Raw genomic sequence first — 17,308 nt, 5'->3', positions numbered from 1 at the left:
GCCTTTCGAGGCATTATACGGTAGGAAATGTAGATCACCTGTTTGTTGGGCGGAAGTAGGAGAGGTCCAATTATCAGGACCAGAGATTGTTTTCCAGACAACGGACAAGATTGTCCAGATCCGGGAACGTCTCAAGGCTGCCCGTGATAGGCAGAAAAGCTACGCTGATCCAAAACGTAAGGATCTTCACTTCGAAGTAGGTGAAAAAGTGTTGCTTAAGGTATCACCCTGGAAAGGGGTGATGCGTTTCAGCAAGAAAGGCAAACTGAGTCCGAGATACATAGGACCTTTTGAGGTCATTGAACGGGTCGGGTCAGTCGCCTATAAGTTGAACTTGCCTGAAGAGCTCAGTGGAATTCACAATGTGTTCCACATCTGCAATCTCAAAAAGTGCTTCGCCGATGAATCATTGGTGATTCCACACACAGATGTGCATATAGATGAGAGCTTAAAATTTATAGAAAAACCTTTGTCGATTGAAGATCGACAGGTGAAGAAACTTCGAAGAAAGCACGTACCGATTGTAAAGGTCAAATGGGATGCTCGTAGAGGTCCCGAATATACGTGGGAAGTCGAAGACACAATGAAAGAAAAGTACCCCTATTTATTTGAGTAAATCTCGGGTCGAGATTTATTTTAAGGGGGTGAGGATTACCTCGAATTTTTGCGTCCAATAATGTGTTAACACGTGTCATTTGTTTACACGTGGCATTGATATTAAATAAAGGACTAATTTTGACAAACCTTGAAAGTATATAAATTCGAGGGTTATAAATGTCAACAAGGGTAAATATACTGTATAGTAACCCTAAATAAATGCTTGAACCTTCAAACGAATGAATCTTAGATCATACGGAATCGAAACGCGAAAGAAAGTGAGAGGTTACAAGCTACAGGGGTTAACTGTGTCAACATGTTTAATTATACCTCTGAGTGGCCCTTTAACGTTCCCAAGGCTTGGTAACGGTATTATACGCTCACTAAAATATAATATATAAATTTCGCGAAGTTTCGTTATGAAACGAGAAAGTTACGATCGAATCCGTATGAGAAGGGTTAAAAGCGTCAATAATGAAAGTTAAGGCTTTCTGAATAATTAATAAACTAATCGGGGACTTAACAACGCGGGTAAATAACACGAGGTCCTTAGTTGTAATTAACCGAGGGCCAAACCGCAAAGTTACCCCTTCAAAACCGAAAGGTCAGGTAAATCATTACGAAAGATTTCGTTATTAATTACCAGATTCTGATAATCATTTCAAAAGATTTAAAATTTCTGGAAACCAGGCCTCTCGCGACCCGCGTGATGGTTATGGTTAAGTTGAGGCGGGCCGCGAGCCTTCTCTTTTACACGCCTGATATTCAAATCTTAGGCGACCCGCATTAAAATGGCATGGAACTCCCATGCGGGCCGCGTAAAACGCCCAGATGCAGAAAGTTAGTAACTACTTGCCTTTTGAGCTTGTGAATGATCAAAACCTTAATCAATGAGGCATGGGCGCCCCCTACTCGACCCATATCACTTAGGGGCACCTGCCCATCATCCATACTCATTGTAGCATGTGTTGTAATGATCCTAGAGCCCAAATTTCACTATAAATAGCCACATTATGTGCATAACATTCACACAACACAAAACACATTCATCTGATCATTCCAAGAGCTCTCTAGCACTCTCTTCTGCTCTCTAAGCAAGATACCACTTCTGTAAGTCGTTCATAACCATTTTGGTCTTACATTTCCATAGTTCTAGCTTATAAACCCAACCGTCGTAACTAACGGTTGTCATTACAATAACTTGCAAATGGTTCAGTCTTATGACGGATCAAAAGTAGTTATGAGTTGGTATTTATGTGGGTAATAAACCTCTAAAAGGGTTCCCCCTGATCACCACTCTAACTATGTCAAATATCGAGTCAAACGCGCACTTAAAAAGTCAACAGAAAGCTATTTTAGCGATTTATGCATAATCTGTAATGTACATACTAAGAAACCTGTTTTGACACTCATAAAATATGATATTAAGTATATAAACTTGTTTGCGCTCGTTTGAATCGACCATTTGCTATATTAACCTGGTTCGGAGCCGAATGTCGCAAAAGTTTGACTTTTGCATTGACTTCAGTTCTGACCCGTTTTAGTGAGGTATAGATATACCTTAGGACTCTCTTAGGACCAGGTTACATGATGGTGTAAACCTCTGTGATCGGTTCATGAGTTATCCGAGTCTTTTACGCATTTCCGTTAACCGCCTAAAAGTTGACCGTAACGGCCTTTATAAAATAAAACGAGTGTTTCGGACACGTGAACGGACCATAACCTTGCTTATTAAATTATAAGCATGTCCTTAAAGTTTCACGTCAATCCGAGGTCTAGAATGAGAGTTATGCTAAAAAGCGCAATTGAAGTAAACTTTAGTAATTAACGGCGCGATTAGCATAACACCTATCTAAACCAAGTTTTCGTCACCAAAACTTTTACCCACTGTATTAAAATAATATTTTGGGAGTTTTAAAGATTTTTAATAATTTTTACCTCGCTCATAACCTGCGGTTATGGCTACGGTTCGGTAAATACCGAATATGCCCTTTTCGGCCAAAACATGAGTTCTACAAGGTCTTTTGACCCGATTCCAGTTGCTACTGGTTCCAAATAATAAATAAAGTATTTTAAGCTTTATAATCTGTTCGGGAAACTCAGATTTCCTGTAGAACTCGAAAAGCTCTTTTAAAGTCTTTAAAATGACCAAAAAGCCCCTACGGGGCATAATATTAACTTAAACTCGTTACGGGCATCACGGAAGGTATCCTACTGATACCACAACCTCTTTAAGGCATATTGACTTAGGAAATAAGCGTACGACTCTCATGGTTAACCGTTTCGCCTATTGCGCGCACGGTTCGGCTTATGAAACTAGTTTTCATAAATTAGCCGATACGGGTCAAACTATATTATTTGAACCCCAAATTCCAGAGTGTGAACCATAAACCCATATAAAACAAGTCTCTGAACTTGTTGGGTCAGAATCACACTCCATTCTCGGTTTTCGCCTTTTCGCGCGATTAAACCATATCTATATATATCGGAACCAACCGGTCTAGGCTACGGCCATTATAACGATTCGTTAGGATTCTAAGAGGTTAATTAAAACCTTCGTTCCAGATTAGGAGCCCTAGTAAAAGCTATCGGTGATTTAATCCAAATTAAGGAAATATACTTGCAAAGGTAAATACTTTAACTTATTTCCACTATATGGGCTTGGGTTACGGTATATTAATACCGCTTGATTGAGCATTATATTCTTCCATCGCTTAGGTGGTTAATTAAATAATATGATCGGCTCATTTAAACAGTTTTGTTTCTTAAAAGCCTTTGGGGGGTTTAATGACCGTTGTCCCGGATATCCTTGGCATCATTTTACGAAATGGCCACGACCATCGACATCCCGGTGTAGGCGTACACCCGGTATATATTGTCGACATTAAATTAAAAGACGTAGCCGTTGGTTTTTATACTACGGTTTTACGCAATGTGGTGTGTCTATAAATCTTTAACCCGGCACGACCTGGGCTACTGAACGCATAAAAGAACATGTAAAACGTTCACAAGATTTTAATAATTTTCCCAAGTTATAAAAGAGTTTGTGCCTTGTGCATTCAAATCAATTTTAATAAACATTTTCAAATGTGTCAGTTGAATGTATTTACCAGTGTAAACTGACGTATTTTCCCCAAAAAGATTAAGTGCAGGTACTATACGAAATGGGCTGGTATAGGCGTCCTAAGTATCGTACATAGTCTCGCAAACTTGATGCTGCATCTGAATGAACAATATTTATTACTTTTTGATCCGCTGTGGATATATTCAACTTCTGTAATACATTTGATATTACAACCAGAGGTTGAAGTTTATATATTTATCTTAAGCTTCCGCTGTGCATTATATAATTGTGTGGTTTGACTATATTGTTGCCAACATCGTCACGGTAATCCCCCACTGGGCCCACCGGTGAGACACGTGGAAATCAGGGTGTGACACTTTGGCAAACCTTTAACCATTTGCCTATACTGCATGGTCCATAACGCTTTGTGATTCACATGAGCTAAACGTTTATGCCTATACTGACTTGTAAACAAGCTAGTGAATAAGGTTTCGATATCGCATGTACGGGAAACATGCGATTCCTTGTCATTCTAGAAGAGATGATCAGACCCTTGTGAGGGTGATAAACCTTACACATTCCTTCCTTGAAAAATAAATGAAACACCTTTTTCTTGCAACTGACCCATACTTAAGAGATTTGAAGTAAGCTCAGGTATATAATAAACATTAGTGATTACCTGAGTTATCCCTTCCACATTAAATCTGACTTTAACCATGCCTTTTACTCATAACCAGTAATCATTGCCTAACCTCACCGTCTGAGTGTATGTTTCATCTAAGTGCACAAACCATTCTTTTGCTCCCGTCATATGATTTGAGCAAGCCGAGTCAAGAAACCATGTTCCCTCCTTCATTGGCGATACATCATCAACCAAAGCCATCAATAGTAGCTCATCATTTTCATCGTGCTCCATATAGTTCGTTGAGCGGTCACCGGTGGGACATTCGTATTAAAAATGTCCATTTGGTGACATTTATAGCACTACACTATTGATTTTTCGAATGAACCACGTCCTCTTCCTCGCCCTCGACCACGGTTTGTCCCGAATCTGCCACGTCCACGACCTCTTCCAACTGAGGGTTCATACTCAGCTTTCATCACATTCTCATCTGGAACCTTACGTTGAAGCTTCTATTCATGCACCAACAATGAACTTTGCTATTCATCAACTGAAAACTCATCACGGTCCTTTGATTCTTCAATTGTGCACACCACGAAATTAAAATTCTCTGTCAACGTTCTAAGAATCTTCTCAACAATCTTCACGTCGGGCATGTCTTCTCCACAAACCCGCATATCATTTGCAATCACCATACCTCTGCCAAAATATTCTGTAACCGATTCACCAGTCCTCATCTCTAGAGTCTCGTATTCCCTTTTGAGCCGCTGCAGCTGTGCTCGTTTGACTCTTGCACTTCCCCGGTATTTGATCTTCATCGCATCCCAGATTTGTTTCGTCGTATCTTTCTGGGTAACTGTCTTCAAGATGTGCTTATAAATTGATTGAAACAAATAGTTTCGAGCCTTCAAGACTTGAAGCCGCCTGGCATCAGCAATTGTCTTCTGAGCGGCTGGTATCTCCATACCTGGTTTTGGTGTCGTGTACCCTTCTTCGACCACCGTCCAAAATTCTTTCGACCGAAGAAGATTCTCCATGACGAGACTCCTCTGGTCATAATCCCCATCAAACTTGGGCACACTGACTGATTGGAAATTGCTAGATTCTTCTGCCATCTTCTCTTCTTCTTGCGCTCGTGAAAGTGATCTCTCTCTCTCTCTCTCTCTCTGTGTGTAGTTTGCTCTGATACCACTTGAAGAATTCAAGATGAAATCACCAGTAAACACAAAAATTCATGATACTTTATTCAATCAACAAACGGCTTTATATATATAGCCTACAAACCAACGTTCACCATAAAAGTAGTGACAAACCCTACGACTCGCACTATTACTGAAGACTCGATCAAAACAGAAACAAACTTGATTGGACCTATATAACTCATGTGGGAATATAACCCATTATTCAAATGGACTAGACTAGCCCAAGACCAACACAAAATAAAAAGGCCTAAAGACTCTAAGGTTCTGTTTGTTTTTGCTTATAATGTCTGTAAAGAGCTTATGTCTGCGGGCGGACAGACATACCCTTGAAGACTGTTTGTTAAAAAAAAAAAAAGATCTTAAAATAGTAATAGCTTCAAAAAAAAGCTATGTATAATAGCTTCAAAAAAAAGAAGATCTTCACCCAGCCATCTTCTTCCTCTTCTCCCCTGCCACCACCTCTCCTCCCACATCACCTCCACTTCCCCTGCCGACACCACCTCCGCCACCATCACCTCCACCTGCCACCACATCTCCGCCACCACCTCCTACCTCTCAGCCACCACCTCCACCACCACCATCGTCAAAACCGGACCGTAGAGAGAGAGAGATATTTGTGAGAGAGAGAGAGATCTATGAGAGAGAGAGAGAGAGAGATCTGTGAGAGAGAGAGATCGTAGAGAGAGAGAGACCGTAGTGAGAGAGAGATCTGTGAGAGAGAGAGATCGTAGAGAGAGAGAGACCGTAGAGAGAGAGAGATCTATGATGGCGGTGGTGTGATGGCGGAGGTGGTGCGGTGATGGTGGTGGTGGTGCGGTGGTGGTGGTTGTAGAGAGAGAGAGAGCAGACCTGTTGTGTGTGTGTTGTGTGTTGTGTGTTGTGTGTGAAGTTGTTTTTGAAGGAAAAAAACAAACTCTCTTCTCCTTGCAGACTGCAGACATTTGGTCCACATCTTCTCTTGCAGATGCCTGCAGATGTGGTTCGCAGACTACAGACATTTTACGTCTGAAAAAACAAACAGCACCTAAATAAACCCAACACTAGAAACCCTGAAATTTGAACGAACCGAATTCATATCTATACTATATAATAAAAGAAACCATTTTTGGGACAATTGTCATCGTATTAGGCAATGTCTTATGGATAATTATTATTTTAATTTAATTTCTTCTAATTAATTATAGATAATCCTCCTACTAAATATCATTTAGTTTAATTATTACTTTTATATTTATCTATTTACTTCAAATTCAAACTTAGTTATCTAATTTGATATTAGAGTAAATTACGATTTGACCCCTTGTGGTTATATCACTTTTATCTTTTTAGGTCAAAAAGGAATTTTTTAACATTTGAACCCTCAACATCTTTTTTTTTCTAACCCTTTTGGACCCCAATGTTTTTTTTTTCTAACCCTTTTGGCCCCCAAAAGTAAATGGATGAGGTTAGTGTTAGGAGCCGAAAGGGTTAGAAAAAAGACGTTGGGGACTCAGATGTTAAAAGATTCATTTTTTGGGTAAAACGGTAAAAGTGAAATAACCACAGGGGCCAAAGTTGTAATTTACTCTTGATATTAATTATATATTTGAACGTTTTGTTTAGTTTGGAATCAAATATATTTTACAAAACTTAAAATAAAATTAAGTAATATTAGTTATCATTTCTACATTTACAAATTTTAATACACATGGTTTTTAAAGATATAACTTTTTTTTCAGATTTATTCAACACGTGTAATATACGGGGTTTTAAGGATGCAATTTTTTATTATTCGGTAGATTTATTCAACCCGTTTATACACGAGTTTTTTTTAAGATACGCCGTTTTTAGTATTTAGTATACAAAATTACATTTATTTAATCTGTGTAATACACATGATTTTCAAAGATATAACTTTTTTATTATTTGATATATAAAATTACATTTATTTAACCCGTACAATATACATGGTTGATAATGATATAATTTTTTATTATTTAATATATAAAATTACATTTATTCAACCCGTGTAATACACGGGGTTCTAACCTAGTAACAAATTATTTGAATTCGGGTTCCAATCGGTTGGTTGAGAATAGTAAAATACAAAAAAGGTGTGTTGAGTTGGTTAAAAGATAAAAAAAAAAAAAAAAACTATAATGGGTTCTTTATACGAATCTTATTTATAATTAGGCTTTTGAATCGAATAGGAACCTATGAATTTTGAAGAGACCCGGTTATTCGGAATTGAAATATATAGTTTTTTATATCTTATAAAAAATACATGTATACTGATGTTATTATTTTTTGCTTATTGTACCTGATTAATTAATATAATAAAATATTTATAATGGAACATTAGTTTACAATGTGAGGTCAGGGGTTGAGATCCTGTACAAACACTGCTAATTATAAGAACCGTAAGAACATATCTGAACCATTGATAATTAAAATCAAGGGTTGATATCGATTATAAATAAAACCCTTATAATTAAAACTTACTACTAACAAATTATGGGTAATTTTGTAAAATTGCTAGTCATTTGAGCATTTTCCATTAAATACAAATTCCACCAAGGTTTTTTAAACTAAAATAACTTTTATATACTTCATTATTTAAAAAAAAAATATATACCGTAAAATCAAGTATTTTTTTATCTTTAATATGAGTACCATATTGCTATACCTTTTTTGTATTTATAAAAGTGATTTTTAAAAAAAGTTAACAAAAGGTGTTTTATAATTGTGCTGATAACGTGCTGATTATGTGTTAATTACAAAATAATACAAACAAACATCAAAAGTAGATATAATCAGCACATCTGGTGTGCTGATAATGGAGAATGATTGAGGATGTTGTGCTAATGTCGTTTATGTTGATAATGAAGAACGATTTAGGACGATGTGCTGATAATGAAGAACAATTAAGGATGTTATGCTAATTATGTAGTGTTGTGCTGATTATATTTTTTGTAATTATTTTTAATTAGTTATAAATAAATATGGTCAAAAGGTCTAAATTACCCCTAAACTAATTTTTTATTAATGGACACTTGTCAATTATGTGTTAGTTCTTACGGTTCTTACAAACTTAAGTGTTTGTATTTGATCCCATTCCGTGAGGTCAGATCCGAATAAGATTTGAGTTCAACAATTTGCTAATTAAAAGAAACTAGAGTTAATTACTGTTTTCATCCCTGTGGTTTGTCAAAAATCACTCTTTTAGTCCAGTAGTTTCAAAATTGCGATTTCAGTCCCTGTGGTTTCACCTTCGTAACCATTTCAGTCTTTATACTAACAGAATAAATGGATTGAAATGGTTACGAAAGTGAAACTACAGTGACTGAAATGGTTACGAAAATGAAACCACAGGGACTGAATCGCAATTTTTAAATTAATGGACTGAAATAATGATTTTTGACAAACCACAGGGACGAAAACAGTAATTAACTCTTTAAACTATGGAAGGTTATTTATCTTGTTTTTTGTAAGATCCATACAATGACATATGACATAGAATAGATAGTGAATGAAGCCTAAGAATTTTAAAGGAAGAATAGATAGTGAATGAAGCCTAAGTCTTTAAAGGAACTATTTGGATAATAACTAGAATTGAGATCCGCCGTCTAGGACCCGTACGTTATGTTAAACCTGTCAAACGGGAAAAAAAATAGACAATGTTCACCCACACACGCACGTTGCGTCGTGTTAACTCGTAAAATTTAGAACGAAACGTAAAAAGGTTAAATCAAAGATGCACGTTGCGATGTGTTAAGTCACAAAATTTAGAACTAATCATAAAGCGAAAAATTTGCGAAAAATGAAAATTATAAAGGACCAAAGTTGAAAGTAAAAAAAGTTGTGAGGATAGATTACCAAAGATAAAAAGTTTTGGGTTAAAAGTAAAAAAACAAATAGTTTTGGGTTAAAAGTAATTTATGAAATACTTTTGGGTGAAAAGTAAAAAAAATCATTTTTTTTGGAAAACCCGCAAAGCCAAGCTTACGACAACCATATGTATAACCATTTTTTTGGGAAAACCCTCAAAGCACACCCAGCGTTGCGGTGGGGCGTAAAATGGTGTCAAATAGTACTAATGTCACACAACCGTTATCGACCACCAACACTGACTCGACCTAGAATTTGCATGTTGCGACGAACCTGTCAAACATGAAAAAATAGAAGGTAAAAACGTTGAACCACACATGTACGTTGCGCCGTGTTAACTTGCAAAATTTGAGAAAAAAACATAAAAAATGTTGAACCACACTCGTATGTTGCGTCGTATTAACTTGGAAAATTTAGAACTATACGTAAAACGAAAATTTGCCAAAGATGAAAAATATAAGTGAGAAAAGTTACGAAGTTAAATTGCAAATAATGAAAAGTTTTAGGATAAAGTTAAAAAAACAAATTGTGTAGGGATAAAATTGAAAAAGTTAGAAACTTTTGGGTTAAAAGAAAAAAAGTCAAGTTTTTTTTTGAAAAACACCCAAAGCCAAAAGTACAAGTCACTCAAGCTCAAAGTAGTTGCTAATTTATATAGGTTTTAATGGTTAAATTAATAACTATTTAGTGAAGTTTGGTTAACCAATAACATTAGGAGTAAGAAGTTATATAGTAGAATTAAAACGCTATTATAGTAAATATTTTTTTTCCACCAACACCATTTTTTTACAAAAGAAAACACTTAATAAAAGTGTTAAATATTTTTTTTCACCAACACCATTTTTTTACAAAAGAAAACACTTAATAAAAGTGTTTGATTGTTAACTAGTATTTTATCAAAAACAAAATAAAATATTAAGTTAAGACTAATACGTTTTGGAAAAATGCAAACAAGGAAACTACAGATTATTAGATCAATATAAACAAAAGTTTCTTTAAGACCATAGGTAATGGTTAATGCCCACTAAGGGGCATTTTTCACCACATCATCATCATAATGCTCTTTTAAAAAAGGTGTAATGGTTAATGCCCATTTCATTAATTACTTTCCATTATTTTTCTTCTATTTGGACATTATTATAGAAATGTCCCACCCTCTTCATGCCCTTATAATGCCCAAAGGGGTGGTGTTGAGGGCATTATCAAACCTTTTCATGCCCTTATAATGCCCATTACACATGGTCTAAGAGAACACACTTTACTTTCATATAAACTAGTGGGATTCCCCCACGCTATGCAGCAGGAATTCAATTGATATCGGCTTGAATTGGTACTAGGGCCGTTCAAATCGCTCGCCGCTCGTCGCTCGTTTGGAAATTGCTCGGAAAATGCTCGTTCGATTTGACTCTCGGTTGTAAACGAGCCGCTCTGCTCGGTTCGGTTTGTAAACGAGCCAAGCATGAGCAAAGGTTCGCTCGGCTCGGTTCGGCTCGAATTATTATTTTAATTAGTATATATATACATATACATATACACATACATCTATAAACATGTATATACACATGTATATACACAAATTTAAATTATACACACACTTACACATACATATATACTTAAATATAAATTAAATTTATAGTTTTATATGTACCAATCTATTAGATTTTGGTCAACTATATACAAATTTACAACTATTATACGTACTAGCCCAACCACGCCAATAAAAAAATTAAAATCAAAACTAAAAGTTAAACCCTAAACCGATAAACGACAGTCTGTTCATCGCCTCAATGTTTCATGTGGTTACCCTAAGTCGATCGTCTCCTGCTCTCAACGTAATTGTTTGTGCAATATGAACATCGCCTCGTCAGCCACAACATTGTTATTCATAAGAAAAATATTATGCCATGAAATATGCATGTTTTTAAAGACATAAAAACTTGAGACCCAACATTGTTACTATCTCTCAGCAAATTTAAATTGGGCGACACGGTTATCCAAATCGCTCGAACTTCGCTCGACGCTCGCTCGGAATTTTTACTGCTCAAAAAATGCTTGCTTGATTTGATGCTCGGTTTTAAATGAGCCGCTCCGCTCGGTTCGTTTGAAAACGAGCCAAGCACGAGCAAAGGTCCGCTCGGTTCGGCTCGGCTCGTGAACAGCCCTAATTGGTACGGTACTGTCACTCGTTATACCAAATTATAGAGAAAAACAAAAAAAATAAAGTCGTGGAATGATCAAAAGGATATCATGTTTTACATAAATCGAAAACTATAAAAACAAACACTGGTACCGATTTCGATAATACACATATATATACGATGTTGTTGGGTCATAATCGGTTTGCTTCATCACAGTATACCTATACTAAAGAAATAGTCTATTTGAATACAACACCGTTTTCAAAAAATTAAAAAAAAAACATATAACAGAATGTCGAGAAAAAAAAAAGTTTAAATAGGACTACATATTCAACTTTTTTAAAAAACTTAAACAACAGAAGTTAATAAAATACACAATTGTTTATCAATATTAATAAAGTAATATCAATAAATGCTCGTTCGTCACTTGATATAATAATAAAAAACATTCATAGCGCGAAGTCAATTGGTATCGGCTCGACTTGGTACAGTATCGTCACTCGTTGTACCAAACAAAAGAGAAAAACAAAAAATAATAAAGTTGTGGAATGACCAAAAGGATATATCCTCGCATGTTTTACATAAATCGAAAATCATAAAACCAAACACTAGTATCAGTTCCCATAATACACATACATGTAATGTTGTTAGGTCATAATTGGTTCAGTTCATCACAATACTTATACCAAAGAAATATTCTATTTGAATACAACGTGGTTTTCAAAAAACTAAAAAAAAAACATATATTAGAATGTTGATAAAAAAAAGTTTAAATACAACTGCTTTTTTAACTTTTCTAAAAAAAAACTTAAAAGAACAAAAGTTGATAAGAAAATAAAACTACATATCAATATTAATAAAATAATATAAGAATTAATTTAATTTGATATACTAAATGTTCATCACCTATGATTAATAACAATTATTAAATGTTCATCATTTAAAATAATAGTGAAAAATTTTCAAAACATTATGTATGGCAAGTTTCTGATAATATATATATATATATACATATATATATATATATACATATATATATATATATATATATATATATATATATATATATAATGGAAGTATCTATAGAAAACCCTTATAATTTAGAAAACTTGGGAAACTCTAACCTCCCGATTTTTTTTAAAAAAAAAAATTACACATGTTATATACATGTTTTAAGGGTTTTGGGCAAAAAAAAATCAAAAAAGCACCGAGTGGATATTTTTTAAAAAAAATAAACAAATTTCTGGGGTAACATATGTCAGATGAATGTAACATATGTTACACCAAAACTTGTTTATTATTTTTTTTAAATATCTACTCGGCGCTTTTTTGATTTTTTTTTTTTTTTGCTCAAAACCCTTAAAAACATGTATATAACATGTGTAATTTTTTTCAAAACAAAAAATCGGGAGCTTTGAGTTTCCCGAGTTTTCTAACCACAAGTGGGTTTTCTATACACCCTTCCCCTATATATATATATATATATATATATATATATATATATATATATATATATATATATATATATAGGGTGAGAGTTGGCTACAAAGTCATTTTTTCCTATAAAGTGTAGGAAGTGTTTTTGTGATGACATGTGTCATCTCTAGTATTTTAATAAATGGGTATAATTGTAATTGACTAAAAAAGTTATTTATGGAAGAGATAATTCTTATTAACTAATTGAGATTTTTATGGAAACTCTTATGTCTTGAACCTACCATTGATTTTGTACACCGCATTAATAGCAGCATCCTTCATCTAACATTCATCCCATCCTTCATCTAAAGTTCGAAACATAAAACACCTTATTTATTTCTTAACGTTGTGTTTTATTAGTTTCTGGTTCTTTACATTGTGTTATATCAATTTCACAATAAAACATAGCATCTTTCATCTGAAGTTCGCAAGATAAAACAAATTAGTTATTCTTGACGTTGTGTTTTACAAGTTTCTGGTTCTTTACACTGTGTTATATCAGTTTCTGGTTCTTTACACTGTGTTATATAAGTTTCTGGTTCTTTAAACTGTGTTATATCAGTTTCGGCAATTAAGCACACACCTCACGCATTTCGAAACATAAAACCCATTCATTATTTATTGACTTTGTGTTTTATCATTTTCTTGTGTTCTTCACATTGTGTTATATCAGTTTTCATATTAAACACACTCCAAACATCTGTAACACATTTCTGGTTCTTCTTACCCCCAACAATCATATATATATATATATATATATATATATATATATATATATTAGAGAATATAATATAGTCATAATAATAATAAGATGTTATCATGTTAGTGTTATTATCGATGATTCGATGCAGACCACTAATAAGAGGGTATCGATCAAGAGAAAAAGTATGTGTTATTACTATAAAAGATTTATATCATCAATCATATACAAGGCTCTGAATAGAATTAAATAATATTGAAATAAAATCGCTAATTGCATCAAAATAACATACACGGGATTTAATACTACGAAAAATAATAGATTATTAAAAGATACCATCGTGTTCCGTCTAGAATCAAATTTGAAATAGAAACACAAAATATGTACATTAAAATAGAAATGATATATAATTCTGCCAACAATCGAAATCATAATAAAGTTGTGTCTTTCTCTTGAAATGATGATAAATTACTAAACCCAATTAAAACGAAACAAATATTTGCATAGCCTTTGAAGTAAATTTCAAAACACACAATAAAATCATCCACAAGTTGTGGGTTATCGCCACTTAAAAAAAGTTTTAAACTGAAACTTACAGTTGTATTGTGATATATGATTTTAGGAGATTTTATATTTTTTAGTATAGAAGATGATAAGTGCGAAGAGAGAGATGGATGTTTGCAAGATTAAGGAGTAGTTTATGGAATGACAGTTATTTGTGTTTTTTAAACCTCATCAAAAGACTGTTTTGCCCTCCATCAATCATATCAATCCTTATTTAAAACATAAATATTACTAAAATGCCACCAAGATGATCTTAACCATTAAAAACAATCATCTAATGGTCCAAAACACTTCCTACACTTTGTAGGAAAAACACACTTTGTAGAGGAACCTTACCCTATATATATATATATATATATATATAGGGGAAGGTTCATTTGAGAAGAAAATTTAATTGAGAAGAAAAAGAACAAAGGGTAATTTTGTAAAACATTAAATAGTTTTTTTACTTATCTCCTTTATTATCATTTTTTACTAATTAATTAGTCATAAAGACTATTATCCTCCACACTAACTTTTTTTGCCTACACACATCAAAAGTTATCCTACATATTTCGAAATTCATCCTACACATTGAAATTTATCCTACACAACTCGTAATTTATCCTACACAACTCGTAATTTATCTTACACTTTAAATTATTTTATTTTTTTGGAAAAAATATATATTTTGAAGATAAGTTACAAAAAATTTAATGTAGTTAGCTATTAAAGAGGAAGACTACAAATTAATGACCTATTTAGATTTACCAATGTACCCTTATAGTAACATTAAATACTTATATTAAATGAAGTTAAATAAATCATTCTTATTGGTTGAAATTTCTTCTTTTTTCTTCTTATAGAAAATTTCTTCTCATTTGAAATCTCCACTATATATATAGGGGAAGGTTCATTTGAGAAGAAATTTAATATGATAAAAAAAGAAGAAAGGGCATATTACTAAAATACTATTTCATTTATAACTCATATCATTAATTTTTAACTCTTTAATTAATTAGTCAACTAACCATTAATTATCCTACATATAATATACAAAACCTACACATATCAAAATTTTTCCTACATATACCCTACACATTATAGAATTTTATCTTCCACAGTCGAAATTTATATTACACACCTCGAAATATATTCTACACAACTCGTAATTTATCCTACACATCTAGTAATTTATTGTACACTTTAAATTAAGGTATTTTTTTTATTTGGAAAAAGTATATATTTTGAAAAAGAGTTACAAATTTAATTTGGTTAGTTATTAAAGTGGAAGAATACAAATTAATGATTTTTGTAAGTTTACCAATATACCCTTATATTAAAATTAAATGCAAATATTAAATGAAGTAAAATGAAGCATTCTTATTAGTTGAAACTTCTTTTTTTTCTTTTTACAAAAAAATTCTACTCATTTGAACCCTCCACTATATATATATATATATATATATATATATATATATTCATCACCTATTATTAATAATAATTATTAAATGTTCATCACTTAAAATAATATTAAAATTTTTTAAAACATGGCAAGTTTTTGTTAATATATATAAATATAAATAAATATAATAATAAGATTTAAAACTACTTCTAAAGACGTCCGAAAAGGATAAAAAGTTATCTTACCTTTTTTAGGAATATGTACCTTTTCTTTGATATATGAAAAAGATAAAACATACAAACAATGCTGGGTTGCGGATTGTATAAATTCTGATCATAATGGAGTCAACTGGATATGGAGATGGAGAAATAACACTTTACTGTTGCTGATGCTCTTGAATGGGGCAGTCTCGAGTGCATGCTGGGTTCGGTTATCATCAAGGACAGAAGTGACACGTGGGAGTTTCAAGGCGCAAATGTGGATGGCTTTCCGGTTAAGAATATTAAGAAAATTCAGCAGGATTCTTTGGATTAAGCACGCGATACGTTATGGAATGAAGTCGATGGATTCCTAAGAAGTGCAATATTTTTGCATGGAGGTCAGAGATGGATAGACTTCCTACAGTGAAGGCGTTAAGGAAGAGAAACATCATTGTTAGCTCGGATGGATGTGTTTTTTGCGGTTGCAGGCAAGAGACTTCAGACCATTTATTTTCGGGTTGCATGGTGGCAGCGGTGATTTGGCAATGGGTTAGTAATTGGTGTAAGATCCCTAATATTTTCGGCTTCTCAGTTAGAGATCTGCTGGAGTTCCATAATTATATGGTCCTTGAGAGCTCAGGAAAAAAGTTGTTCATGGCATTATCATCTTAGCATGTTAGTGCATTTGGAATTCTGGAAACGAGAAGATTTTTTCGAATAAAGACCGGAGAATTGAAGACATCACAAGTAGCATTAAATCTTATGATTTTCTACGTTTCAAGAATAGATCTAAATATAAATCTATTTCTTGAAATGGTTGGTGTGATTTTGACTTTGTATGATTCTATTGTAGTTCCCTGTTGTGTTTTCCTCGCGTGTTTGTGAGGCGGTGGTTTTTAAATGAAGTATACGTTTTGAAGAAAAAAACATACAAATGGTTCTAAAATAAATATTCTATATTTAAAACATGATTAAAAACTTATATATGTATGGGGATTCTGACCCAAAAATATATATATTAATGGTTCAATAAGTTTCTGTGTTCAACATTAAATTAACTAGTCTATGAAGTATGCGTGCATGAACAACAGTAGTATGTTTGTGCATGGGCTCACCATTCCAGGGGTGATTTTGGATGCTGCAGCAACAGAATTCTGGGATGAACTTCGTGACTTCATGCGGTTAATCTGGTACGGGTCAATCGAGACATATAAACATTTGACAAGAACATCATGTTCATCCAAAGGAGGAAGTGTTTGAGTTTTGATTTCAAACATGGATTCGTGTGGTGCCTCTTCTATATCTGTTTTAATGGTGATGAACTTGTTGTTTAGCATTTCCATTTGTGTCTCACCAAAATGATTTTCAAACTCTTGATGGAGGGTCTTTTTATAGGTATAATAATCTCATCTCAATTTGGTTGTGGGTAAGAAATGTGTGAATACCAATATTTGTGGTGTTAAATTGACTTTTTTTTTAACATCAATGAACGAC

General features: G+C 33.4%; 1 protein-coding gene across 1 annotated transcript in view; it reads right to left on the bottom strand.

Moving 5' to 3' along the window:
• The window catches only part of LOC110886461 (NADPH-dependent oxidoreductase 2-alkenal reductase), a 31,300-nt gene extending 14,140 nt beyond the window's left edge, over positions 1-17,160 (bottom strand). Inside the window, exon 1 of the mRNA XM_035979435.1 lies at positions 16,930-17,160. Coding sequence (XP_035835328.1) covers positions 16,930-17,157 — 228 coding nt within the window. The 5' untranslated portion in view covers positions 17,158-17,160. The remainder of the gene's footprint in view (positions 1-16,929) is intronic.
• Between the last annotated feature and the right edge of the window lie 148 nt (positions 17,161-17,308).

This window comes from Helianthus annuus, chromosome 2, assembly GCF_002127325.2.
Source record: "Helianthus annuus cultivar XRQ/B chromosome 2, HanXRQr2.0-SUNRISE, whole genome shotgun sequence".
In the NCBI taxonomy this organism is placed as follows: Eukaryota; Viridiplantae; Streptophyta; class Magnoliopsida; order Asterales; family Asteraceae; genus Helianthus; species Helianthus annuus.
Note: the sequence above shows the minus strand (reverse complement) of the source record. Positions and strands in the feature narration are given on the sequence as shown.